The following is a 26,583-nucleotide window of genomic DNA, read 5'->3' on the forward strand; positions in this document are numbered from 1 at the left end:
TCTGACATTCACTGCACGCTGAGAGGAAAACCGGGCTCCAACCTGCTGCGGAGCGCATATCAACGTAGAATCTAGCACAAACTTACTTCACCACCTCCATAGGAGGCAAAGTTTGTAAAACTGAATTGTGGGTGTGGTGAGGGGTGTATTTATAGGCATTTTAAGGTTTGGGAAACTTTGCCCCTCCTGGTAGGAATGTATATCCCATACGTCACTAGCTCATGGACTCTTGCTAATTACATGAAAGAAAAGGACACATACTCCTTAAAGAGACCTGTAGAAAAAGAAGAACAGATTAACCAACTCTGGCTTTCTATACCAAGGGCAGCAAATATGTTAGAAAGTAGGGAGGTGGTCCTTGCTCAGATTTCAGCTTAAAAGTCACCACTAGTCTTACTCAAGAGTTTGACGTTGACACAGCTAAACCCAAATCCTTGCTTGCAGGGAAAAGTACCCCAAAAAAGAAATCAATATCTTCAGACGCCAAACCTCACCACCTCCATTGACAGAGGCAAAGTGAATGACTGTGGGTTATGTGTAAGGAAAGTGACACTTAACAGCTTTGCTGTAGTGCTATTTGCCGCCTCCTGCTGGCCAGAAGTGAATAACCCACTAGTAATTGCAATGACGTTGTGGACTCTCCATGTCTTAGAAAAGAAATATTGTTTTATTTAACCATTTACTGTCCTGAACACCTGTGTTAAATTCAGTGCAAGTCGGGAGCATATAATAGCTGTGCAATGCTTTTAATGACTCATTTAGACCTCTAGGCAAGAGGTATTGTTATCTAGTATTCTACTTTGCACAACAGTTTCACATGAACATAGGTCTTCTTACTTTGGCACTTTTGGTCCAGGAAGATGTTTGCAAGTTGCCCTTGATTCAGGATATCTAGCAGTGTCTGTTGGGACTGCCCAGTCACCTGAGCCAATGTCATGCCTTCTGCTATTGTGGCCATGAAACTCCCCTGTACCATGTTGAGAATCAACATCATCCGTGCTGCATTTCCCACTTCCCCTAAAAGAAAATCAAATGTAACTTATTATGTACATGCTAGAAATTCAAAATAAAGTGGAAACTAGGGTGAGAGAGGTCTTCAACTGCACAAGTACAATAAATGTGTACATTTTTGAAAATCTATGCCCATAGCACTTAAACAAATAAAACCATAAAGGGTCTTTAAACACATTAAGAGGTTGACCGGGAGTTGTCAAACTTAACTACAGAGTCCGTTTCATCCTTTTGCGACTGTCTTATGGTAACAGCTGTCAGAAGTTTAATTAGGTCCAAAAATGGTTTTGGCACATGGAAGTCTGAACATATATTAATAGTAAGTCTAAACATATTAACAGTTATGCTTGATGTTAATTCAAAATGATTTTCTTTACAGACTTTGATTTCTTGTATTTTTGTTGTTAAGACTACTGCTCCGTTTGCACATCTTTTTGATGAAATTATAATAGACCATCAGAGACCATATTGCAGAAAGCCTCAGGAGGTTGGGTTTGCAATTTTCATGCATACAACAAACAGCAAAGATGCTATAAAATGACATGAAACCATATTTTGTTCTTCACGATTTAGATAGAGCATACCATTTTAAACAATTTTCCAATTTACTTGTATCTAATTTGCTTAGTTCCCTTGGTATCATTTGTTGAAAAGAATAACTAGGTAGACTCAGGAGCTGGGTGCTAATTGGTGGCTACACAAATGCTTCTTGTGATTTGCTTATTGAGATTTTCAGCTAGTAGCGCATTGTTACTTAGTTAACAAAGGGTATTAAGAGAATGAAGCAAAAATTGATATAACAGAAGTAAATTGGAAAGTTGTCTAAAAATGTATGCTCTGATTCATAAAAGGAAAATGATGGGTTTCATATTCCTTTAACAGTTACCATTAAGCCATGCACAGCCAGTGCTTAGGTTTACAATCACTTTGATCCATTACAACACACACCACTCAAAATCGGGGTCTTCTAGAGTGCAAGACCAACAGTCTTTTCCTTTTTTTAATTAGGATATTTATGTTGTTACAGCTTTCAAGAAAAAAATTGAAATATCAAAGTATTTTTTAAAGTTATTAAGAGGGCTATTAAGAGTAATTGCAGTGTATACGCTCATTTGCTGCTAATTTTAAGATTAAACATTTATGTTTGAGACTTTGAGCAGGAAATAGAATTGCCATTTGTTTTTGCCTTGAGTTTCTGAAGCAAATCATAGGACTCATTTTGTAACCTCAAGTTTTACATCTTGAAATAACTGTAGCACCCTTACCTAAAAAGAATGATGCCTTCCCCATAGCTTGGAAACAGCTGCTGCAGTCTTCATAGACACCTTGATCTCCAGCGGCAAGAATCACCAACATACCATCATTGGACAGCTGCTGGTTACCTGACACAGGAGCTTCAAGAAAGCGTCCTCCCCGGGATACAATTACCTAGAAGAAAGGAGAAAACGGAGGTTCCAAGTAATTGGTACAATCCCAGTTTAATGCTATTTCATAGCATTTTGTAATCTAAACAGATTGAGGGACCATTAAAACCTGACATTTCAAAAACGCATAAAATGTGTCATGATTGCAAGTGAAACTTTAGTGCAATATACATTCATTTATTTTGCAGCCTTTTGCTGTAAAACACATCTAAATATTGTGCTTGTTTTACTTTCTCCCAGGGAGGCTTGGGTTAATACTTTTAGGCAATTTATGTGAGATTTTGTTTACTTTTCCATTCCTAAACCTACTTAGAGGAATACAAGAGGGCAGGCTAACCCAGTCTACACATGTGCAAACAGAGTTTTTGCTATATCTGAATATTAGTTTGTGATTGGTTAGCAGGGGTTCTATGGTTCTGGGGGACAGGGAAATCAGTGAAAAGAACAAACCTATATTATGCTGGCTCTCCAAGTGATTCACGCGTTTGGTTGTACAAAATCTTCTCTAAATCTTCAAGTTGTTGCCAGAAATATTCCTTTTCCCACATTTGGTGAGATTGCCCTGTTATACAACCATACTGGCAACAGGTTAAATATTACATAGAAAACATAATTTATGCTTACCTGATAAATTCCTTTCTCCTGTAGTGTGGTCAGTCCACGGGTCATCATTACTTCTGGGATATTAACTCCTCCCCAACAGGAAGTGCAAGAGGATCACCCAGCAGAGCTGCTATATAGCTCCTCCCCTCTACGTCACACCCAGTCATTCGACCGAGAACCAACGAGAAAGGAGAAGCCAAAGGGTGCAGTGGTGACTGGAGTATAATTTAAAAATTTAGACCTGCCATAAAAAGAGGGCGGGCCGTGGACTGACCACACTACAGGAGAAAGGAATTTATCAGGTAAGCATAAATTATGTTTTCTCCTGTTAAGTGTGGTCAGTCCACGGGTCATCATTACTTCTGGGATACCAATACCAAAGCTAAAGTACACGGATGACGGGAGGGACAGGCAGGCTCTTTATACGGAAGGAACCACTGCCTGAAGAACCTTTCTCCCAAAAACAGCCTCCGAAGAAGCAAAAGTGTCAAATTTGGAAAATTTGGAAAAAACAGAATTTATGTTTACCTGATAAATTTCTTTCTCCAACGGTGTGTCCGGTCCACGGCGTCATCCTTACTTGTGGGATATTCTCTTCCCCAACAGGAAATGGCAAAGAGCCCAGCAAAGCTGGTCACATGATCCCTCCTAGGCTCCGCCTACCCCAGTCATTCGACCGACGTTAAGGAGGAATATTTGCATAGGAGAAACCATATGGTACCGTGGTGACTGTAGTTAAAGAAAATAAAATATCAGACCTGATTAAAAAAACCAGGGCGGGCCGTGGACCGGACACACCGTTGGAGAAAGAAATTTATCAGGTAAACATAAATTCTGTTTTCTCCAACATAGGTGTGTCCGGTCCACGGCGTCATCCTTACTTGTGGGAACCAATACCAAAGCTTTAGGACACGGATGAAGGGAGGGAGCAAATCAGGTCACCTAAATGGAAGGCACCACGGCTTGCAAAACCTTTCTCCCAAAAATAGCCTCAGAAGAAGCAAAAGTATCAAACTTGTAAAATTTGGTAAAAGTGTGCAGTGAAGACCAAGTCGCTGCCCTACATATCTGATCAACAGAAGCCTCGTTCTTGAAGGCCCATGTGGAAGCCACAGCCCTAGTGGAATGAGCTGTGATTCTTTCGGGAGGCTGCCGTCCGGCAGTCTCGTAAGCCAATCTGATGATGCTTTTAATCCAAAAAGAGAGAGAGGTAGAAGTTGCTTTTTGACCTCTCCTTTTACCTGAATAAACAACAAACAAGGAAGATGTTTGTCTAAAATCCTTTGTAGCATCTAAATAGAATTTTAGAGCGCGAACAACATCCAAATTGTGCAACAAACGTTCCTTCTTTGAAACTGGTTTTGGACACAGAGAAGGTACGATAATCTCCTGGTTAATGTTTTTGTTAGAAACAACTTTTGGAAGAAAACCAGGTTTAGTACGTAAAACCACCTTATCTGCATGGAACACCAGATAAGGAGGAGAACACTGCAGAGCAGATAATTCTGAGACTCTTCTAGCAGAAGAAATCGCAACTAAAAACAAAACTTTCCAAGATAATAACTTAATATCAACGGAATGTAAGGGTTCAAACGGAACCCCCTGAAGAACTGAAAGAACTAAATTGAGACTCCAAGGAGGAGTCAAAGGTTTGTAAACAGGCTTGATTCTAACCAGAGCCTGAACAAAGGCTTGAACATCTGGCACAGCTGCCAGCTTTTTGTGAAGTAATACCGACAAGGCAGAAATCTGTCCCTTCAGGGAACTTGCAGATAATCCTTTTTCCAATCCTTCTTGAAGGAAGGATAGAATCCTAGGAATCTTAACCTTGTCCCAAGGGAATCCTTTAGATTCACACCAACAGATATATTTTTTCCAAATTTTGTGGTAAATCTTTCTAGTCACAGGCTTTCTGGCCTGAACAAGAGTATCGATAACAGAATCTGAGAATCCTCGCTTCGATAAAATCAAGCGTTCAATCTCCAAGCAGTCAGCTGGAGTGAAACCAGATTCGGATGTTCGAACGGACCCTGAACAAGAAGGTCTCGTCTCAAAGGTAGCTTCCAAGGTGGAGCCGATGACATATTCACCAGATCTGCATACCAAGTCCTGCGTGGCCACGCAGGAGCTATCAAGATCACCGACACCCTCTCCTGCTTGATCCTGGCTATCAGCCTGGGGATGAGAGGAAATGGCGGGAACACATAAGCTAGTTTGAAGGTCCAAGGTGCTACTAGTGCATCCACTAGAGCCGCCTTGGGATCCCTGGATCTGGCCCCGTAGCAAGGAACTTTGAAGTTCTGACGAGAGGCCATCAGATCCATGTCTGGAATGCCCCACAGGTGAGTGACTTGGGCAAAGATTTCCGGATGGAGTTCCCACTCCCCCGGATGCAATGTCTGCCGACTCAGAAAATCCGCTTCCCAATTTTCCACTCCTGGGATGTGGATAGCAGACAGGTGGCAGGAGTGAGACTCCGCCCAAAGAATAATTTTGGTTACTTCTTCCATCGCTAGGGAACTCCTTGTTCCCCCCTGATGGTTGATGTACGCAACAGTCGTCATGTTGTCTGATTGAAACCGTATGAACCTGGTCCTCGCAAGCTGGGGCCAGGCCTGGAGAGCATTGAATATCGCTCTCAGTTCCAGAATATTTATCGGTAGAAGAGATTCTTCTCGAGACCAAAGACCCTGAGCTTTCAGGGATCCCCAGACCGCGCCCCAGCCTATCAGACTGGCGTCGGTCGTGACAATGACCCACTCTGGTCTGTGGAACATCATCCCTTGAGACAGATTGTCCAGGGACAGCCACCAACGGAGTGAGTCTCTGGTTCTCTGATTTACTTGTATCTTCGGAGACAAGTCTGTATAGTCCCCATTCCACTGACTGAGCATGCACAGTTGTAATGGTCTTAGATGAATGCGCGCAAAAGGAACTATGTCCATCGCCGCCACCATCAACCCGATCACTTCCATGCACTGAGCTATGGAAGGAAGAGGAACGGAATGAAGTATCCGACAAGAGTCCAGAAGCTTTGTTTTTTTGGCCTCTGTTAGAAAGATCCTCATTTCTAAGGAGTCTATAATTGTTCCCAAGAAGGGAACCCTTGTTGACGGGGATAGAGAACTCTTTTCCACGTTCACTTTCCAGCCGTGAGATCTGAGAAAGGCCAGGACAATGTCCGTGTGAGCCTTTGCTTGAGGAAGGGACGACGCTTGAATCAGAATGTCGTCCAGGTAAGGTACTACTGCAATGCCCCTTGGTCTTAGCACCGCTAGAAGGGACCCTAGTACCTTTGTGAAAATCCTTGGAGCAGTGGCTAATCCGAAAGGAAGCGCCACGAACTGGTAATGTTTGTCCAGGAATGCAAACCTTAGGAACCGATGATGTTCCTTGTGGATAGGAATATGTAGATACGCATCCTTTAAATCCACCGTGGTCATGAATTGACCTTCCTGGATGGAAGGAAGGATAGTTCGAATGGTTTCCATCTTGAACGATGGGACCTTGAGAAATTTGTTTAAGATCTTGAGATCTAGGATTGGTCTGAACGTTCCCTCTTTTTTGGGAACTATGAACAGATTGGAGTAGAACCCCATCCCTTGTTCTCTTAATGGAACAGGATGAATCACTCCCATTTTTAACAGGTCTTCTACACAATGTAAGAACGCCTGTCTTTTTATGTGGTCTGAAGACAACTGCGACCTGTGGAACCTCCCCCTTGGGGGAAGTCCCTTGAATTCCAGAAGATAACCCTGGGAGACTATTTCTAGCGCCCAAGGATCCAGAACATCTCTTGCCCAAGCCTGAGCGAAGAGAGAGAGTCTGCCCCCCACCAGATCCGGTCCCGGATCGGGGGCCAATATTTCATGCTGTCTTGGTAGCAGTGGCAGGTTTCTTGGCCTGCTTTCCCTTGTTCCAGCCTTGCATTGGTCTCCAAGCTGGCTTGGCCTGAGAAGTATTACCCTCTTGCTTAGAGGACGTAGCACCTTGGGCTGGTCCGTTTTTACGAAAGGGACGAAAATTAGGTCTATTTTTTGCCTTGAAGGGCCGATCCTGAGGAAGGGCGTGGCCCTTACCCCCAGTGATATCAGAGATAATCTCTTTCAAGTCAGGACCAAACAGCGTTTTCCCCTTGAAAGGAATGTTTAGTAGCTTGTTCTTGGAAGACGCATCAGCCGACCAAGATTTCAACCAAAGCGCTCTGCGCGCCACAATAGCAAACCCAGAGTTCTTAGCCGCTAACTTAGCCAATTGCAAAGAGGCGTCTAGAGTGAAAGAATTAGCCAATTTGAGAGCATTGATTCTGTCCATAATCTCCTCATAAGGAGGAGAGTCACTATCGAGCACCTTAAGCAGTTCATCAAACCAGAAATATGCGGCAGTAGTGACAGGGACAATGCATGAAATGGGTTGTAGAAGGTAACCCTGCTGAACAAACATCTTTTTAAGCAAACCTTCTAATTTTTTATCCATAGGATCTTTGAAAGCACAACTATCCTCTATGGGAATAGTGGTGCGTTTGTTTAAAGTAGAAACCGCTCCCTCGACCTTGGGGACTGACTGCCATAAGTCCTTTCTGGGGTCGACCATAGGAAACAATTTTTTAAATATGGGGGGAGGGACGAAAGGAATACCGGGCCTTTCCCATTCTTTATTAACAATGTCCGCCACCCGCTTGGGTATAGGAAAAGCTTCTGGGAGCCCCGGCACCTCTAGGAACTTGTCCATTTTACATAGTTTCTCTGGGATGACTAAATTTTCACAATCATCCAGAGTGGATAATACCTCCTTAAGCAAAATGCGGAGATGTTCCAATTTAAATTTAAATGTAATCACATCAGATTCAGCCTGCTGAGAAATGTTCCCTAAATCAGTAATTTCTCCCTCAGACAAAACCTCCCTGGCCCCCTCAGATTGGGTTAGGGGCCCTTCAGAGATATTAATATCAGCGTCGTCATGCTCTTCAGTAACTAAAACAGAGCAGCCACGCTTACGCTGACAAGGGTTCATTTTGGCTAAAATGTTTTTGACAGAATTATCCATTACAGCCGTTAATTGTTGCATAGTAAGGAGTATTGGCGCGCTAGATGTACTAGGGGCCTCCTGAGTGGGCAAGACTCGTGTAGACGAAGGAGGGAATGATGCAGTACCATGCTTACTCCCCTCACTTGAGGAATCATCTTGGGCATCATTGTCATTATCACATAAATCACATTTATTTAAATGAATAGGAATTCTGGCTTCCCCACATTCAGAACACAGTCTATCTGGTAGTTCAGACATGTTAAACAGGCATAAACTTGATCAGAAAGTACAAAAAACGTTTTAAAATAAAACCGTTACTGTCACTTTAAATTTTAAACTGAACACACTTTATTACTGCAATTGCGAAAAAACATGAAGGAATTGTTCAAAATTCACCAAATTTTCACCACAGCGTCTTAAAGCCTTGAAAATATTGCACACCAATTTTGGAAGCTTTAACCCTTAAAATAACGGAACCGGAGCCGTTTTAAGCTTTAAACCCCTTTACAGTCCCTGGTATCTGCTTTGCTGAGACCCAACCAAACCCAAAGGGGAATACGATACCAAATGACGCCTTCAGAAGTCTTTTATAAGTATCAGAGCTCCTCTCACATGCGACTGCATGCCATGCCTCTCAAAAACAAGTGCGCAACACCGGCGCGAAAATGAGACTCTGCCTATGCTTTGGGAAAGCCCCTAAAGAATAAGGTGTCTAAAACAGTGCCTGCCGATATTATTATATCAAAATACCCAGATAAAATGATTCCTCAAGGCTAAATATGTGTTAATAATCAATCGATTTAGCCCAGAAAAAGTCTACAGTTTAAATAAGCCCTTGTGAAGCCCTTATTTACAATCGTAATAAACATGGCTTACCGGATCCCATAGGGAAAATGACAGCTTCCAGCATTACATCGTCTTGTTAGAATGTGTCATACCTCAAGCAGCAAGGGACTGCAAACTGTTCCCCCAACTGAAGTTAATTGCTCTCAACAGTCCTGTGTGGAACAGCCATGGATTTTAGTTACGGTTGCTAAAATCATTTTCCTCATACAAACAGAATTCTTCATCTCTTTTCTGTTTCTGAGTAAATAGTACGTACCAGCACTATTTGAAAATAACAAACTCTTGATTGAATAATGAAAAACTACAGTTAAACACTAAAAAACTCTAAGCCATCTCCGTGGAGATGTTGCCTGTACAACAGCAAAGAGAATGACTGGGGTAGGCGGAGCCTAGGAGGGATCATGTGACCAGCTTTGCTGGGCTCTTTGCCATTTCCTGTTGGGGAAGAGAATATCCCACAAGTAAGGATGACGCCGTGGACCGGACACACCTATGTTGGAGAAAGTATGAAGAGAAGACCAAGTTGCAGCCTTGCAAATCTGTTCAACAGAAGCCTCATTCTTAAAGGCCCAAGTGGAAGCCACAGCTCTAGTAGAATGAGCTGTAATTCTTTCAGGAGGCTGCTGTCCAGCAGTCTCATAAGCTAAACGTATTATGCTACGAAGCCAAAAAGAGAGAGAGGTAGCAGAGGCTTTTTGACCTCTCCTCTGACCAGAATAAACGACAAACAGGGAAGACGTTTGTCGAAAATCCTTAGTTGCCTGTAGATAAAATTTCAGGGCACGGACTACATCTAGATTGTGTAGAAGACGTTCCTTCTTCGAAGAAGGATTAGGACACAAAGATGGAACAACAATCTCTTGATTGATATTCCTGTTAGTGACCACCTTAGGTAAGAACCCAGGTTTAGTACGCAGAACTACCTTGTCTGAATGAAAAAACAGAATTTATGCTTACCTGATAAATTACTTTCTCCAACGGTGTGTCCGGTCCACGGCGTCATCCTTACTTGTGGGATATTCTCTTCCCCAACAGGAAATGGCAAAGAGTCCCAGCAAAGCTGGTCACATGATCCCTCCTAGGCTCCGCCCACCCCAGTCATTCGACCGACGGACAGGAGGAAATATATATAGGAGAAACCATATGATACCGTGGTGACTGTAGTTAGAGAAAATAATTCATCAGACCTGATTAAAAAAACCAGGGCGGGCCGTGGACCGGACACACCGTTGGAGAAAGTAATTTATCAGGTAAGCATAAATTCTGTTTTCTCCAACATTGGTGTGTCCGGTCCACGGCGTCATCCTTACTTGTGGGAACCAATACCAAAGCTTTAGGACACGGATGAAGGGAGGGAGCAAATCAGGTCACCTAAATGGAAGGCACCACGGCTTGCAAAACCTTTCTCCCAAAAATAGCCTCCGAAGAAGCAAAAGTATCAAATTTGTAAAATTTGGCAAAAGTGTGCAACGGCAAAGAGAATGACTGGGGTGGGCGGAGCCTAGGAGGGATCATGTGACCAGCTTTGCTGGGACTCTTTGCCATTTCCTGTTGGGGAAGAGAATATCCCACAAGTAAGGATGACGCCGTGGACCGGACACACCAATGTTGGAGAAATCAGATAAGGAGAATCACAATGTAAGGCAGATAACTCAGAGACTCTTCGAGCCGAGGAAATAGCCATTAAAAACAGAACTTTCCAAGATAACAATTTGATATCAATGGAATGAAGGGGTTCAAACGGAACACCCTGTAAAACATTAAGAACTAAGTTCAAACTCCATGGCGGAGCAACAGTTTTAAACACAGGCTTAATCCTGGCCAAAGCCTGACAAAAAGCCTGAACGTCTGGAACCTCTGACAGACGTTTGTGTAAAAGAATGGACAGAGCTGAAATCTGTCCCTTTAAGGAACTAGCGGATAAACCCTTTTCTAAACCTTCTTGTAGAAAAGACAATATCCTAGGAATCCTAACCTTACTCCATGAGTAACTTTTGGATTCGCACCAATATAAGTATTTACGCCATATTTTATGGTAAATCTTTCTGGTAACAGGCTTCCTAGCCTGTATTAAGGTATCAATTACTGACTCAGAAAAACCACGTTTAGATAAAATCAAGCGTTCAATTTCCAAGCAGTCAGCTTCAGAGAAATTAGATTTTGATGTTTGAAGGGACCCTGGATCAGAAGGTCCTGTCTCAGAGGCAGAGACCAAGGTGGACAGGATGACATGTCCAATAGATCTGCATACCAAGTCCTGCGTGGCCACGCAGGCGCTATTAGAATCACCGATGCTCTCTCCTGTTTGATTCTGGCAATCAATCGAGGAAGCATCGGGAAGGGTGGAAACACATAAGCCATCCCGAAGGTCCAAGGTGCTGTCAAGGCATCTATCAGGACCACTCCCGGATCCCTGGATCTGGACCCGTAACAAGGAAGCTTGGCGTTCTGTCGAGACGCCATGAGATCTATCTCTGGTTTGCCCCAACGTCGAAGTATTTGGGCAAAGACCTCCGGATGAAGTTCCCACTCCCCCGGATGAAAAGTCTGACGACTTAGGAAATCCGCCTCCCAGTTCTCCACTCCCGGGATGTGGATTGCTGACAGGTGGCAAGAGTGAGACTCTGCCCAGCGAATTATCTTTGATACTTCCATCATCGCTAGGGAGCTTCTTGTCCCTCCTTGATGGTTGATGTAAGCTACAGTCGTGATGTTGTCCGACTGAAACGTGATGAACCCCCGAGTTGTTAACTGGGGCCAAGCCAGAAGGGCATTGAAAACTGCTCTCAATTCCAGAATGTTTATTGGCAGGAGACTCTCCTCCTGAGTCCATGATCCCTGAGCCTTCAGAGAATTCCAGACAGCGCCCCAACCTAGTAGGCTGGCGTCTGTTGTTACAATTGTCCAATCTGGCCTGCTGAATGGCATCCCCCTGGACAGATGTGGCCGAGAAAGCCACCATAGAAGAGAATTTCTGGTCTCTTGATCCAGATTCAGAGTAGGGGACAAATCTGAGTAATCCCCATTCCACTGACTTAGCATGCACAATTGCAGCGGTCTGAGATGTAGGCGTGCAAAGGGTACTATGTCCATTGCCGCCATCATTAAGCCGATCACCTCCATGCATTGAGCCACTGACGGGTGTTGAATGGAATGAAGGACACGGCATGCATTTTGAAGCTTTGTTAACCTGTCTTCTGTCAGGTAGATCTTCATTTCTACAGAATCTATAAGAGTCCCCAAGAAGGGAACTCTTGTGAGTGGAAAGAGAGAACTCTTCTTTTCGTTCACCTTCCATCCATGCGACCTTAGAAATGCCAGTACTAACTCTGTATGAGACTTGGCAGTTTGAAAGCTTGAAGCTTGTATCAGAATGTCGTCTAGGTACGGAGCTACCGAAATTCCTTGCGGTCTTAGAACCGCCAGAAGAGCACCCAGAACCTTTGTGAAGATTCTTGGAGCCGTAGCCAATCCGAATGGAAGAGCTACAAACTGGTAATGCCTGTCTAGGAAGGCAAACCTTAGATACCGGTAATGATCTCTGTGAATCGGTATGTGAAGGTAAGCATCCTTTAAATCCACTGTGGTCATGTACTGACCCTTTTGGATCATGGGTAGGATTGTCCGAATAGTTTCCATTTTGAATGATGGAACTCTTAGGAATTTGTTTAGGATCTTTAAATCCAAGATTGGCCTGAAGGTTCCCTCTTTTTTGGGAACCACAAACAGATTTGAGTAAAACCCCTGTCCATGTTCCGACCGCGGAACCGGATGGATCACTCCCATTAGTAAAAGATCTTGTACACAGCGTAGAAACGCCTCTTTCTTTATTTGGTTTGTTGACAACCTTGACAGATGAAATCTCCCTTTTGGGGGAGAGGATTTGAAGTCCAGAAGATATCCCTGAGATATGATCTCTAACGCCCAGGGATCCTGGACATCTCTTGCCCAAGCCTGGGCGAAGAGAGAAAGTCTGCCCCCCACTAGATCCGTTCCCGGATCGGGGGCCCTCAATTCATGCTGTCTTAGGGGCAGCAGCAGGTTTTCTTGCCTGCTTGCTCTTGTTCCAGGACTGGTTAGGTCTCCAGCCTTGTCTGTAGCGAGCAACAGCTCCTTCCTGTTTTGGAGCAGAGGAAGTTGATGCTGCTCCTGCCTTGAAATTACGAAAGGAACGAAAATTAGACTGTCTAGCCTTAGGTTTGGCTCTGTCTTGAGGCAGGGCATGGCCTTTACCTCCTGTAATGTCAGCGATAATTTCTTTCAAACCGGGCCCGAAAAAAGGTCTGCCCTTTGAAAGGTATGTTAAGTAATTTAGATGTAACGTCAGCTGACCAGGATTTTAGCCACAGTGCTCTGCGTGCCTGAATGGCGAATCCGGAATTCTTAGCCGTAAGTTTGGTTAAATGTACTACGGCATCTGAAACAAATGAATTAGCTAGCTTAAGTGTTTTAAGCTTGCTTGAAGTCTCATCTATAGTTATTGAGTCAAGAGTCTCTTCCAGGGACTCGGACCAAAAAGCGGCCGCGACAGACGCAATACATGCAAGGGGTTGCAATATAAAACCTTGTTGAACAAACATTTTCTTAAGGTAACCCTCTAATTTTTTATCCATTGGATCTGAAAAGGCACAGCTATCCTCCACCCGGATAGTGGTACGCTTAGCCAGAGTAGAAACCGCTCCCTCCACCTTAGGGACCGTCTGCCCATAAGTCCCGTGTGGTGGCGTCTATTGGAAACATTTTTCTAAACACAGGAGGGGGGGGGAAAAGGGTACACCGGGCCTATCCCACTCCTTAGTAATTATCTCTGTAAGCCTCTTAGGTATAGGAAATACGTCAGTACTCGCCGGTACCGCATAGTATCTATCCAGCCTATATAATTTCTCTGGGATTGCAACGGTGTTACAATCATTCAGAGCTGCTAATACCTCCCCTAACAGTACACGGAGGTTTTCGAGCTTAAACTTAAAATTAGAAATGTCTGAATCCATTCTATTGGGATCAGAACCGTCACCTGCAGATTGAAGCTCTCCGTCCTCATGTTCTGCATACTGTGACGCAGTATCAGACATGGCCCTATTATTAACAGCGCACTCTGTTCTCACCCCAGAGTGATCACGCTTACCTCTAAGTTCTGGTAATTTAGACAAAACTTCAGTCATAACATTAGCCATATCCTGTAATGTGATTTGTAATGGCCGCCCTGATGTACTCGGCGCTACAATATCACGCACCTCCCGAGCGGGAGATGCAGGTACTGACACGTGAGGCGAGTTAGTCGGCATAACTCTCCCCTCGTTGTTTGGTGAATGATGTTCAATTTGTACAGATTGACTTTTATTTAAAGTAGCATCAATGCAATTAGTACATAAATTTCTATTGGGCTCCACTTTGGCTTTAGCACATATAGCACAGAGATATTCCTCTGAGTCAGACATGTTTAACACACTAGCAATTAAACTAGCAAACTTGGAAATACTTTTCAACTCAATTTACAAATAATATGAAAAAACGTACTGTGCCTTTAAGAAGCACAGAAAAAAGTTATGACAGTTGAGTAACAATAAACCGGAGAAACTATAACATCAAATTCTTTCCGGTAAAAACACAATTTTAGCAAAGGATTGCCTCCATTAGTAATGGATAACTAACCCTGAATAGCAGAAAAAATGTACAGAATATAAACGTTTTTTATCACAGTCAAAGCACAATCTCACAGGTCTGCTGTGAGTGATTACCTCCCTCAAACTAACTTTTGAAGACCCTTGAGCTCTGTAGAGACGAACCGGATCATGCAGGGAAGAAAACAGACTTGTGACTGAATTTTCTAATGCGTAGCAAAAGCGCCAAAATAGGCCCCTCCCCCTCACACACAACAGTGAGGGAGATCAGTAAACTGTCTTAAATTAAATAAAACGACCGCCAAGTGGAAAAAAACAGTGCCCAGACAATTTTTCACCCAGTACCTCAGATAATTAAACGATTTAACATGCCAGCAAAAAATGTTTAACATCAAATAAATGAAATGTCATTAGAAAGCCTGTTGCTAGTCGTTCCCACTGCAAGTTAGGCTAAAGTCTTATGCATACAGTATTATCCCAGTGAAGTGCAATTCCCCAGAATACTGAAGTGTAAATATACATACATGACAGCCTGATACCAGTTGCTACTACTGCATTTAAGGCTGAACTTACATTATATCGGTATTGGCAGTATTTTCTCAGTCAATTCCATTCTCAGAAAATAATATGCTGCTACATACCTCTTTGCAGGTTAACCTGCCCGCTGTCCCCTGATCTGAAGTTTACCTCACTCCTCAGATGGCCGAGAACAGCAAGATGATCTTAACTACGCCGGCTAAAATCATACAAAAAACTCAGGTAGATTCTTCTTCAAATTCTACCTGAGAGGGAACAACACACTCCGGTGCTGTTTTAAAATAAACTTTTGATTGAAGGTATAAAACTAAGTATAATCACTACAGTCCTCTCACACATCCTATCTATTAGTTGGGTGCAAGAGAATGACTGGGTGTGACGTAGAGGGGAGCAGCTATATAGCAGCTCTGCTGGGTGATCCTCTTGCGCTTCCTGTTGGAGAGGAGTTAATATCCCAGAAGTAATGATGACCCGTGGACTGACCACACTTAACAGGAGAAAGGGTTATTACATTTATTCTTTATATACCCTACCTGGTTCCTTGCTTGTATTGTAAAAACTCCTTTATACAATGCTTCACTATGCTAAGAGACTAACCCCTAAGGTATTGGAAGGGTGCTCAGACACCCACCTTCACGAAGTATTATTAAGGAGGTGGAATATATGCTTTCATAAGAAAGTATGGCTCACTGTTATAAGAATGCAATGGATCAATTGAGTTATATACAATACTATTAGCATAGTGGTAAACTGTGTAAATTAGGTTATGATATATATTTAAAGGGACATTCAAGTCAAAATTAAACTTTCATGATTCAGATAGAGCAGCAATTTTAACCCCTTAACGACCAAGGACGTGCCAGGCACGTCCTACAAAAACCGGTTGTTAACGACCAAGGATGTGCCTGGGCACGTCCTCAGGGGTTTTAAGCGCTGGAAGCGATCGTGATAGCTTCCAGCCGCATTCAGGGTACTGCAGTGATGCCTATTGAGGTATCCTGCAATACCCTTTTTTAAGCAACCTCTCTACATCGGTCAGAAATGGTGTCGATCGTTGGTGGCCCACCGCTGGAGGATTTCCGGTGAGTGGGGAAGAGAGGTCCAGGAGCGTGCACAAGGATGTGGGAACGCTCATGATGGAGCGGGTGGGACCGCTACACTATGGAACATTTTTAGTGAAAGGGAAGGAAAGAGGGGTGGGGGGTATAAGTCTTGGGAAAGGGATCTAGGAGGGGGTAGGTTATTGATGGGGGTGGGGACAGACTACTACACTACATAATTTTTTTTTTTAAATTTGCCTAATTTTTAGCAAACTGGGTACTGGCAGAGAGCTGCCAGTACCCAAGATGGCGGCAAATAGGTAAAGGGGGGAGGGTTAGAGTACTTAAGATGGCGGTGACAATTGTGAGGTGGGGGAGGGAAGAGAGCTGTTTGAGAGGGGTCAGAGGGAAGGATGTATCAGGTGGGAGGCCAATCTCTACACTAAAACTAACACTACACGCTACCTAATTAAGCCCTTCACTGCTGGGCATAATACAAGTGTGGTGCGCATCGTCATTTAGCGGCCTTCTAATTACTAAAAAGCAATGCCATGTGTCTGCTATTTCTGAACAAAGGGGATCCCAGAGAAGCATTTACAACCATTTGTGACATAATTTTACAAGCGGTTTGTAAATAATTTCAGTGAGAACCTAAAGTTTGTGAAAAAACTAAAATGTATGCTTACCTGATAAATTACTTTCTTTTACGATATGACGAGTCCACCGATTTCATCCTTACTTGTGGGATATTAATCTCCCGCTAACAGGAAGTTGCAAAGCGCACCACAGCAGAGTCCCCCTCTGGCTCCGCCCCCCAGTCATTCGACCGACGGTTAGGAGAAAAAGGAGAAACCATAGGGTGCAGTGGTGACTGTAGTTTAAACTAGAAATTTTAACCTGACTTAATTGCCAGGGCGGGCCTTGGACTGGATACACCGCAAGAGAAAGTAATTTATCAGGTAAGCATAAATTCTGTTTTCTCTTGCAAGGTGTATCCAGTCCACGGATTCATCCTTACTTGTGGGATACCAATACCAAAGCTTTAGGACACAGATGAAGGGAGGGAACAAGACAGGTAACCTAAACGGAAGGCACCACTGCTTGCAAAACCTCTCTCCCAAAAATAGCCTCCGAAGAAGCAAAAGTATCGAATTTGTAAAATTTGGCAAAAGTATGCAGTGAAGGCCAAGTCGCTGCCTTACAAATCTGTTCAACAGAAGCCTCATTCTTGAAGGCCCAAGTGGAAGCCACAGCTCTAGTGGAATGAGCTGTAATTCGTTCAGGAGGCTGCTGCCCAGCAGTCTCATAAGCCAATCGGATGATGCTTTTCAACCAGAAGGAAAGAGGTAGCCGTCGCCTTTTGACCTCTCCTCTTACCAGAATAGACTACAAACAAAGAGGATGTTTGTCTGAAATCCTTAGTTGCTTGTAAATAGAATTTCAAAGCACGAACCACATCAAGATTGTGTAAAATCCGTTCCTTCTTAGAAGCTGGATTAGGACACAGAGAAGGAACAATGATTTCCTGGTTAGAAACAACTTTAGGAAGAAAACCAGGTTTGGTACGCAAAACTACCTTATCTGCATGGAACACCAGATAGTGTGAATTACACTGCAAAGCAGACAATTCTGAAATTCTTCGAGCAGAAGATATAGCTACCAAAAACAAAACTTTCCAAGATAATAACTTAATATCTATGGAATGTAAAGGTTCAAACGGAAACCCTTGAAGACCTGAAAGAACTAAATTTAGACTCCATGGAGGAGCCACAGGTTTATAGACAGGCTTGATTCTGACTAACGCCTGTGCAAACGCTTGAACATCTGGTACTTCTGCCAGACGCTTGTGTAAAAGGATAGACAGAGCGGATATCTGCCCCTTTAAGGAACTAGCTGATAAACCTTTCTCCAATCCTTCTTGGAGAAAAGACAATATCCTTGGAATCCTAATCTTACTCCACGAGTAACCCTTGGATTCACACCAACAAAGATATTTCCGCCATATCTTATGGTAAATTTTCCTGGTGACAGGTTCTCTAGCTTCGATCAGAGTATCTGTGACTGATTCAGAGAACCCACTCTTGGATAGAATTAAGCGTTCAATCTCCAAGCAGTCAGTTGCAGAGAAACTAGATTTGGATGCTTGAATGGACCCTGTATTAGAAGATCCTGCCTCATTGCCAGTGTCCATGGTGGGACAGATGACATGTCCACTAGGTCTGCATACCAAGTCCTGCGTGGCCACGCAGGCGCTATCAGAGAAGGGGAAACTGTGGAAAGACATAGGCCAGATTGAAGGACCAAGGCGCTACTAGAGCATCTATCAATGCCGTCTTGGGGTCACTGGACCTGGAACAGTAACGAGGAAGTTTGGTGTTCTGACGGGACGCCATCAGATCCAACTCTGGAATGCCCCATAGCTGAGTCAGCTGAGCAAACACCTCCGGGTGGAGTTCCCACTCCCACGGGTGAAAAGTCTGAAGACTTAGGAAATCCGCCTCCCAGTTGTCTACTCCTGGGATGTGAATTGCAGATAGATGGCAAGAGTCATCCTCCGCCCACCTGATTATCTTGGTTACTTCCTTCATCGCTAAGGAACTCTTTGTTCCTCCCTGATGATTTATGTATGCTACAGTCGTGATGTTGTCCGACTGAAATCTGATGAACTTGGCTGCCGCTAGCTGAGGCCATGCCTGGAGCGTGTTGAATATCGCTCTCAGTTCCAAAATGTTTATCGGGAGAAGAGACTCTTCCCGAGACCATAGGCCCTGAGCTTTCAGGGAGCCCCAGACCGCGCCCCAGCCTAACAGACTGGCGTCGGTCGTTACAATGATCCACTCCGGTCTGCGGAAGCACATTCCCTGCGACAGGTGATCCTGAGACAACCACCAGAGAAGAGAATCTCTGGTTTTCTGGTCCAGTTGCATTTGAGGAGACAAATCTGCATAATCTCCATTCCACTGTTTGAGCATGCACAATTGCAGTGGCCTGAGATGAATTCGAACAAAAGGGACTACACGTCCATTGCTGCTACCATTAATCCGATTACCTCCATGCACTGAGCTATAGATGGCCGAGGAATGGAATGAAGTGCTCCGCAATTACTTAGAAGCTTTATCCTTCTGACCTCCGTCAGAAATATTTTCATTTCTACCGAGTCTATTAATGTTCCCAGGAAGGGAACCCTTGTGAACGGGGACAGAGAACTTTTTTCGGTGTTCACCTTCCACCCGTGAGACCTTAGAAGGGCCAGAACAATATCCGTATGAGCTTTGGCTCTGGGAAAAGACAACGCCTGTATTAAGATGTCGTCCAGATAGGGTGCTACTGCAATGCCCCGCGGTCTTAGTACCGCTAGAAGGGACCCTAGCACCTTTGTGAAAATTCTGGGAGCGGTGGCCAACTCGAAGGAAAGGGCCACGAACTGGTAATGCTTGTCCAGAAAAGCAAACCTTAGGAACTGATGGTGATCTTTGTGGATAGGCATATGAAGGTACGCATCCTTTAGATCCACGGTAGTCATATATTGACCTTCCTGGATCATCGGTAAGATTGTCCGAATGGTCTCCATCTTGAAAGATGGAACTCTGAGGAATTTGTTTAGAATTTTTAGATCCAGGATTGGTCTGAAAGTTCCTTCCTTTTTGGGAACCACAAACAGGTTTGAGTAAAAACCCAGTCCTTGTAATAAAGAATACAATTTGCAATAAATGGTACTGTGCCTTTAAGATAATAAAAGCGCACACAATTTTACAAAACAGTGAAAAATGAACCAAATCTCTTGAAATGTTTACAGTATGTGCCTAATGCTTCGATATGATTGCACAGCAAGTTTCAGCCTGATTAACCCTTTAATGCCCAAACCGAGCCGCCTAAAGCAAACAACCGGTTAATAAACGACAGCACCTTGCCACAGCAGCCTGCTGTGGCCCTACCTTTCCTTAAGGATTGAATTTGAGAAAAGCAAGCCTCTTGAAGTCCTCAAGCAGTCTCTGGACCCATGTGAAGCAGCATGCAGGGAAATCTTGTCAGAATAAACTGCGCAACTGAGGTGTAAAATTAGGCCCCTCCCACTCCAGAGCTGTGGGGCGTTCAGAACCAAATTTAGGTGACTAAAAGTAATGCCATGTGGAATAAAACCCCAATAAACACATCAAAAGTGCCTAAAAGTGTCAATAGAGAGTATTTTTCTAAACAAAATAATCGATTGCTCTGCTAAAGAGATAACCAGTTTATTGAGCCCACTTAAATAAGCCTCTAGTTCTATACTAAGTTTCAGAACATGGCTTACCCTTCCCACATGGGGAATCTTGTCAGTCTTCTAGCATTATCTTGTCTTGACCAGAAAAAAGATGACTGAAACATACCTCAAAGCAGTTAAGCCTGCAAACTGTTCCCCCCAACTGAAGTTTTCTGGTACTCCTCAGTCCTTTGTGGGAACAGCAATGGATTTTAGTTACAACATGCTAAAATCATTTTTCTCTCAGCAGAATTCTTCATCATATTTCTGCCAGAGAGTAAATAGCACAAACCGGTACTATTTAAAAATAAACTCTTGATTGAAGATATAAAAACTACAAATCCAACACCACATTCACTTTACCCTCCCGTGGAGATGCTACTTGTTAGAGCGGCAAAGAGAATGACTGGGGGGCGGAGCTATATGGACAGCTTTGCTGTGTGCTCTCTTTGCCACTTCCTGTAGGGAATGAGAATATCCCACAAGTAAGGATGAATCCGTGGACTGGATACACCTTGCAAGAGAAATAAACCTGTCTTAAAATAACAGGGAGGGCCGTGGACTCGTCATATCATAAAAAAGTAATTTATCAGGTAAGCATAAATTTAGTTTTCTTTTACAAAGATATGACGAGTCCACGGATTTCATCCTTACTTGTGGGAAACCAATACCAAAGCAATAGGACATGGATGAAAGGGAGGGACAAGACAGGAACCTAAACGGAAGGCGCCACTGCTTGAAGAACCTTTCTCCCAAAGATAGCCTCAGAAGAAGCAAAAGTATCAAATTTGGAAAATTTGGAAAAAGTGTGAAGGGACGACCAAGTCGCAGCCTTTTTTAAAAGCCCATGTGGAAGCCACAGCCCTAGTAGAATGAGCCGTAATTCTTTCAGGAGGCTGCTGTCCAGCAGTCTCATATTCCAGGCGAATGACACCTCTCAGCCAAAAAGAAAGAGGTAGACGTAGCTTTCTAACCCCTACGCTTTCCAGAATAAACAATGAATAATGAAGATGATTGACAGAAATCCTTAGTTGCCTGTAAGTAAAACTTCAAGGCACGGACCACGTCCAAGTTATGTAACAGACGCTCCTTCTAAGAAGTAGGATTAGGACACAAGGAAGGAACAAAAATTTCCTGATTAAAATTCTTATTCGAATCAACCTTAGGAAGGAACCCAGGTTCGGTACGTAAAACCACCTTATCAGAATGAAATATGAGATAAGGCGAATCACTCTGTAATGCTGAAAGCTCAGAAACTCTTAGAGCAGAAGAAATACCAATCAAAAACAGAACTTTCCAAGATAATAGTTTAATATCTATGGAACGCATAGGTTCAAAACGGAACCCCTTGCAGAACTCGAAGAACTAAATTCAAACTCCAGGGAGGAGTAATAGGTCTAAATACAGGCTTAATTCTAGATAGAGTCTGACAAAAAGACTGAAGATCTGATACATTTGCCAAACGTTTGTAAAACAGAATTGACAAAGCTGAAATTTGTCCCTTTAAGGAACTCGCTAATAACCCTTTCTCCAATCCTTCTTGGAGAAGAGACAAAATCCTAGGAATCCTAACTTTACTCCATGAGTAACCCTTGAATTCACACCAATAAAGATATTTACGCCATATCTTATGATAGATCTTTCTAGTGACAGGCTTTCTAGCCTGTATCAAAGTATTGATAACTGAATCAGAGAATCCTCGCTTCGATAAAATCAAGCGTTCAATCTCCACGCAGTCAGTTGCAGAGAAATTAGATTTGGATGTTGGAAAGGACCTTGAATGAGAAGGTCCTGTCTCAACGGAAGTTTCCACGGTGGCAGAGAGGACATGTCCACTAGATCCGCATACCAAGTCCTGCGTGGCCACGCAGACGCTATCAGGATCACTGAAGCTCTCTCCTGTTTGATTCGAGCAATCACGCGAGGGAGGAGAGGAAACGGCGGAAACACATAAGCTAGGCTGAACAACCAAGGTACTGCCAAGGCATCCATCATTTCGGCCTGAGGATCCCTTGACCGGGATCTGTATCTTGGAAGCTTGGCATTCTGACGAAATTCCATCAAATCCAATTCCGGTCTGCCCCATCTGAGAATCAATGAGGCAAATACCTCCGGGTGAAGTTCCCACTCCCCCGGATGAAAAGTCTGTCGACTTAGAAAATCTGCTTCCTAGTTCTCTGCCCCTGGGATGTAGATCGCTGAAAGATGACAAGAGTGGGCCTCTGTCCAACTGATTATCTTGGATACTTCTATCATCGCTAAGGAACTCCTTGTTCCCCCCTGATGATTGACATATGCCACAGTCGTTATGTTGTCCGACTGGAATCTGATGAATTTGGCTGAAGCCAACTGAGGCCACGCCTGTAGCGCATTGAATATTGCTCTCAGTTCCAGAATACTGATTGGAAGTAGAGACTTCACCTGAGTCCAAACACCCTGAGCCTTCAGGGAGTTCCAAACTGCACCCCAGCCCAAAAGGCTGGCATCTGTTGTCACTATCACTCACGAGGGTCTGCGTAAACAAGTCCCCTGGGACAGATGATCTGGCGACAACCACCAAAGAAGAGAGTTTCTGGTCTCTTGATCCAGAATTATCTTTGGAGATAAATCCGCATAATCCCCATTCCACTGATCGAGCATGCACAGTTGCAGTGGTCTGAGATGAAAGCGAGCAAACGGAACGATGTCCATTGCCGCTACCATTAATCCGATTACCTCCATACACTGAGCCACTGATGGCCGAGGAATGGACAGAAGTGCTCGGCAAGCATTCAAAATCTGATTTTCTGACCTCCGTCAGAAATACTTTCATGGCTACCGAATCTATCAGAGTTCCCAAGAAAGGAACCCTTGTCTGTGGAACAAGTGAACTTTTCTCTATGTTCACCTTCTAGCCGTGAGTTCTCAGAAAAGACAACACTGTGTCCGTGTGAGATTTTGTCAGATGATATGTTGATGCCTGAATCAGAATATCGTCCAGATAAGGCGCCACCGCTATCCCTTGCAGTCTGAGAAACGCCAAGAGACCCCAGAACCTTTGTGAAGATTCTGGGTGCTGTGGCCAACCCAAAAGGAAGAGCCACAAACTGATAATGTTTGTCCAAGAAGGCAAACATTAGAAACCGATGATGATCTTTGTGGATTGGAATATGAAGGTAAGCATCCTTCAAACCCACGGTAGTCATATATTGACCCTCCTGGATCATTGCCAAAATCGTTCGAATTGTCTCCATCTTGAATGATGGAACTCTTAGAAATTAGTTTAGAAAAATGGGTCTGAACATTGCCTCTTTTTTGAGGACCACAAATAGGTTTGAGTAAAACCCCTGTCCCTATTATGGAACAGGACAGATCAAAGAAAGAAAGTCTGCCCCCTAATAGATCCGATCCCGGATCGGGGGCCACCCCTTCATGCTGCTTTGTGGAAGAAGTTGTTCCGAAGGAAAAAAAAAAATATTCTGTTTACCCCTCATTTTAACCGAACTATACTGAGGTAGGGAATGCCCCTTACCTCCTGTAATATCAGAAATTATCTCCTTCAATTCTGGCCCAAAAAGGGTCTTACATTTAAAAGGGAATAGCTAAAAGCTTATGTTTTGATGACACATAAGCAGACCAAGATTTAAGCCACAATGCTCTACGTGCTAAAATAGCAAATCCTGCATTTTTTGCCGCTAATTTAGCAATTTGAAAAGCGGCATCAGTAATAAAAGAATTAGCTAGCTTAAGAGCCTTAATTCTATCTAGAATGTCATCTAATGGAGTCTCAACCTTAAGAGACTCTTCTAGAGCCTAAAACCAAAAAGCTGCTGCAGTAGTTACTGGAACAATGCAAGCCGTAAGTTGTAAAAGAAATCCCTGATGAATAAATAATTTCTTTAGTAGACCCTCTAATTTCTTATCCATAGGATCCTTAATTTCCGAAATTCTCTTAGGAACCGGAAAAACATCAGTGTAAGTAGGAACTTCCAAATATTTATCCATTTTACACAATTTCTCTGGAGGAATCACAATAGGATCACAATCATCCAGAGTCGCCAAAACCTCCCTAAGCAACAGGCGGAGGTGTTCAAGCTTAAATTTAAATGACATAGCATCCGAATATGTCTGAGGCAAAACATTCCCTGAATAAGAAATTTCACCCTCAGACAGTAATTCCCTGATCCCCAACTCAGAGCACTGAGGGAACATTGGAAATAGCTAATAAAGCATCAGAGGATTCAGTATTTACATTAATACTTGACCTACTGCGTTTACCCTGCAACACTGGTAATTTAGACAATACCTCTGTAAGGGTAGTTGACATAACTGCAGCCATCTCCTGCAGAGTAAAGGAATTAGACGCACTAGAAGTACTAGGCGTCGCTTGTGTGGGCGTTAAAGGTTGTGACACTTGGGGAGAATTGGATGGCATATCCTGATTCTCTTCAGACTGAGAATCATCCCTAGGCACACTTACTTTATTTAAAATATGCTTTTAACATTGTAAAGCCCTTTCAGTACAAAAGTTACACAATGTAAGAGGGGGTTGCACAATAGCTTCTAAACAAATAGAACAATGAGAAACCTCAATGTCAGACATGTTGAACAGACTAGTAATACCACAAAAGTAATTTATTTATAGCATAAAATAAACATTAGAAAAAACGTGTACTGTGCCTTTAAGAAAAGAAAAAGTGAACAATTTTTCCAAAATGCCCAAAAAACGTTAAATTATTCCCAAATTTAGCTTAATATCGTTGGTTAATCCAAAAATTACTGCACCTAGAAGCAAGGGCAGAAATAAGGCTTTAGAAGTACTTATATCAACATGTAGTCAAAAGATAGATAAAAATACACTCTGCACCTCGCCACAGCTCTGTTGTGGCGCCTACCTTCCCCCAGGGTACGTCGAATCAAGTTTCCAACCCTTCAGACCAGCTACACAGTCCAGGAGCCTCTGAGTTAATGTTTGCTGCTGCTAAGCCTGAAGAAATTGCGCCAAAATAGGCTCCGCCCCTTAAGGACAAAAGTCAGAGTAGGCCCAAACAACACCGCATGGAAATGCAGTTTTGCACTAAAGTAAAAATACACACAATATATCCCTCAAGCATAAAACCAATAAGTTTTAAGTGCCAAAAATAAAAAACATAAAACATTGTTTTTTATATTGTCTCCCATGTCACATAATGCCCAAATATCAACTAATGATAAATATAAAATAGGGACTCCAGTAACACCCCTCTTATTAAAATTGGTTTTACTGCTTACCCCACTCCCATACAGGGAAATAATGCCAGCCATTTCTGATACACAAAGTCTACTCAGAAAAAAACAGAATTTATGTTTACCTGATAAATTACTTTCTCCAACGGTGTGTCCGGTCCACGGCGTCATCCTTACTTGTGGGATATTCTCTTCCCCAACAGGAAATGGCAAAGAGCCCAGCAAAGCTGGTCACATGATCCCTCCTAGGCTCCGCCTACCCCAGTCATTCGACCGACGTTAAGGAGGAATATTTGCATAGGAGAAACCATATGGTACCGTGGTGACTGTAGTTAAAGAAAATAAATTATCAGACCTGATTAAAAAAACCAGGGCGGGCCGTGGACCGGACACACCGTTGGAGAAAGTAATTTATCAGGTAAACATAAATTCTGTTTTCTCCAACATAGGTGTGTCCGGTCCACGGCGTCATCCTTACTTGTGGGAACCAATACCAAAGCTTTAGGACACGGATGAAGGGAGGGAGCAAATCAGGTCACCTAAATGGAAGGCACCACGGCTTGCAAAACCTTTCTCCCAAAAATAGCCTCAGAAGAAGCAAAAGTATCAAACTTGTAAAATTTGGTAAAAGTGTGCAGTGAAGACCAAGTCGCTGCCCTACATATCTGATCAACAGAAGCCTCGTTCTTGAAGGCCCAAGTGGAAGCCACAGCCCTAGTGGAATGAGCTGTGATTCTTTCGGGAGGCTGCCGTCCGGCAGTCTCGTAAGCCAATCTGATGATGCTTTTAATCCAAAAAGAGAGAGAGGTAGAAGTTGCTTTTTGACCTCTCCTTTTACCGGAATAAACAACAAACAAGGAAGATGTTTGTCTAAAATCCTTTGTAGCATCCAAATAGAATTTTAGAGCGCGAACAACATCCAAATTGTGCAACAAACGTTCCTTCTTTGAAACTGGTTTCGGACACAGAGAAGGTACGATAATCTCCTGGTTAATGTTTTTGTTAGAAACAACTTTTGGAAGAAAACC

The 26,583-nt window shown here is 43.3% G+C and overlaps 1 protein-coding gene across 1 annotated transcript in view; it reads right to left on the reverse strand.

Moving 5' to 3' along the window:
• Positions 1-26,583, reverse strand: part of GLYR1 (glyoxylate reductase 1 homolog) — a gene marked incomplete in the record, with an annotated part of 164,813 nt that overhangs the window by 24,712 nt on the left and 113,518 nt on the right. Inside the window, 2 exon segments of the mRNA XM_053694873.1 lie at positions 838-1,017; positions 2,277-2,439. Coding sequence (XP_053550848.1) covers positions 838-1,017; positions 2,277-2,439 — 343 coding nt within the window.

The sequence above is a fragment of the Bombina bombina genome, chromosome 11 (genome assembly GCF_027579735.1).
Source record: "Bombina bombina isolate aBomBom1 chromosome 11, aBomBom1.pri, whole genome shotgun sequence".
NCBI lineage: Eukaryota > Metazoa > Chordata > Amphibia > Anura > Bombinatoridae > Bombina > Bombina bombina.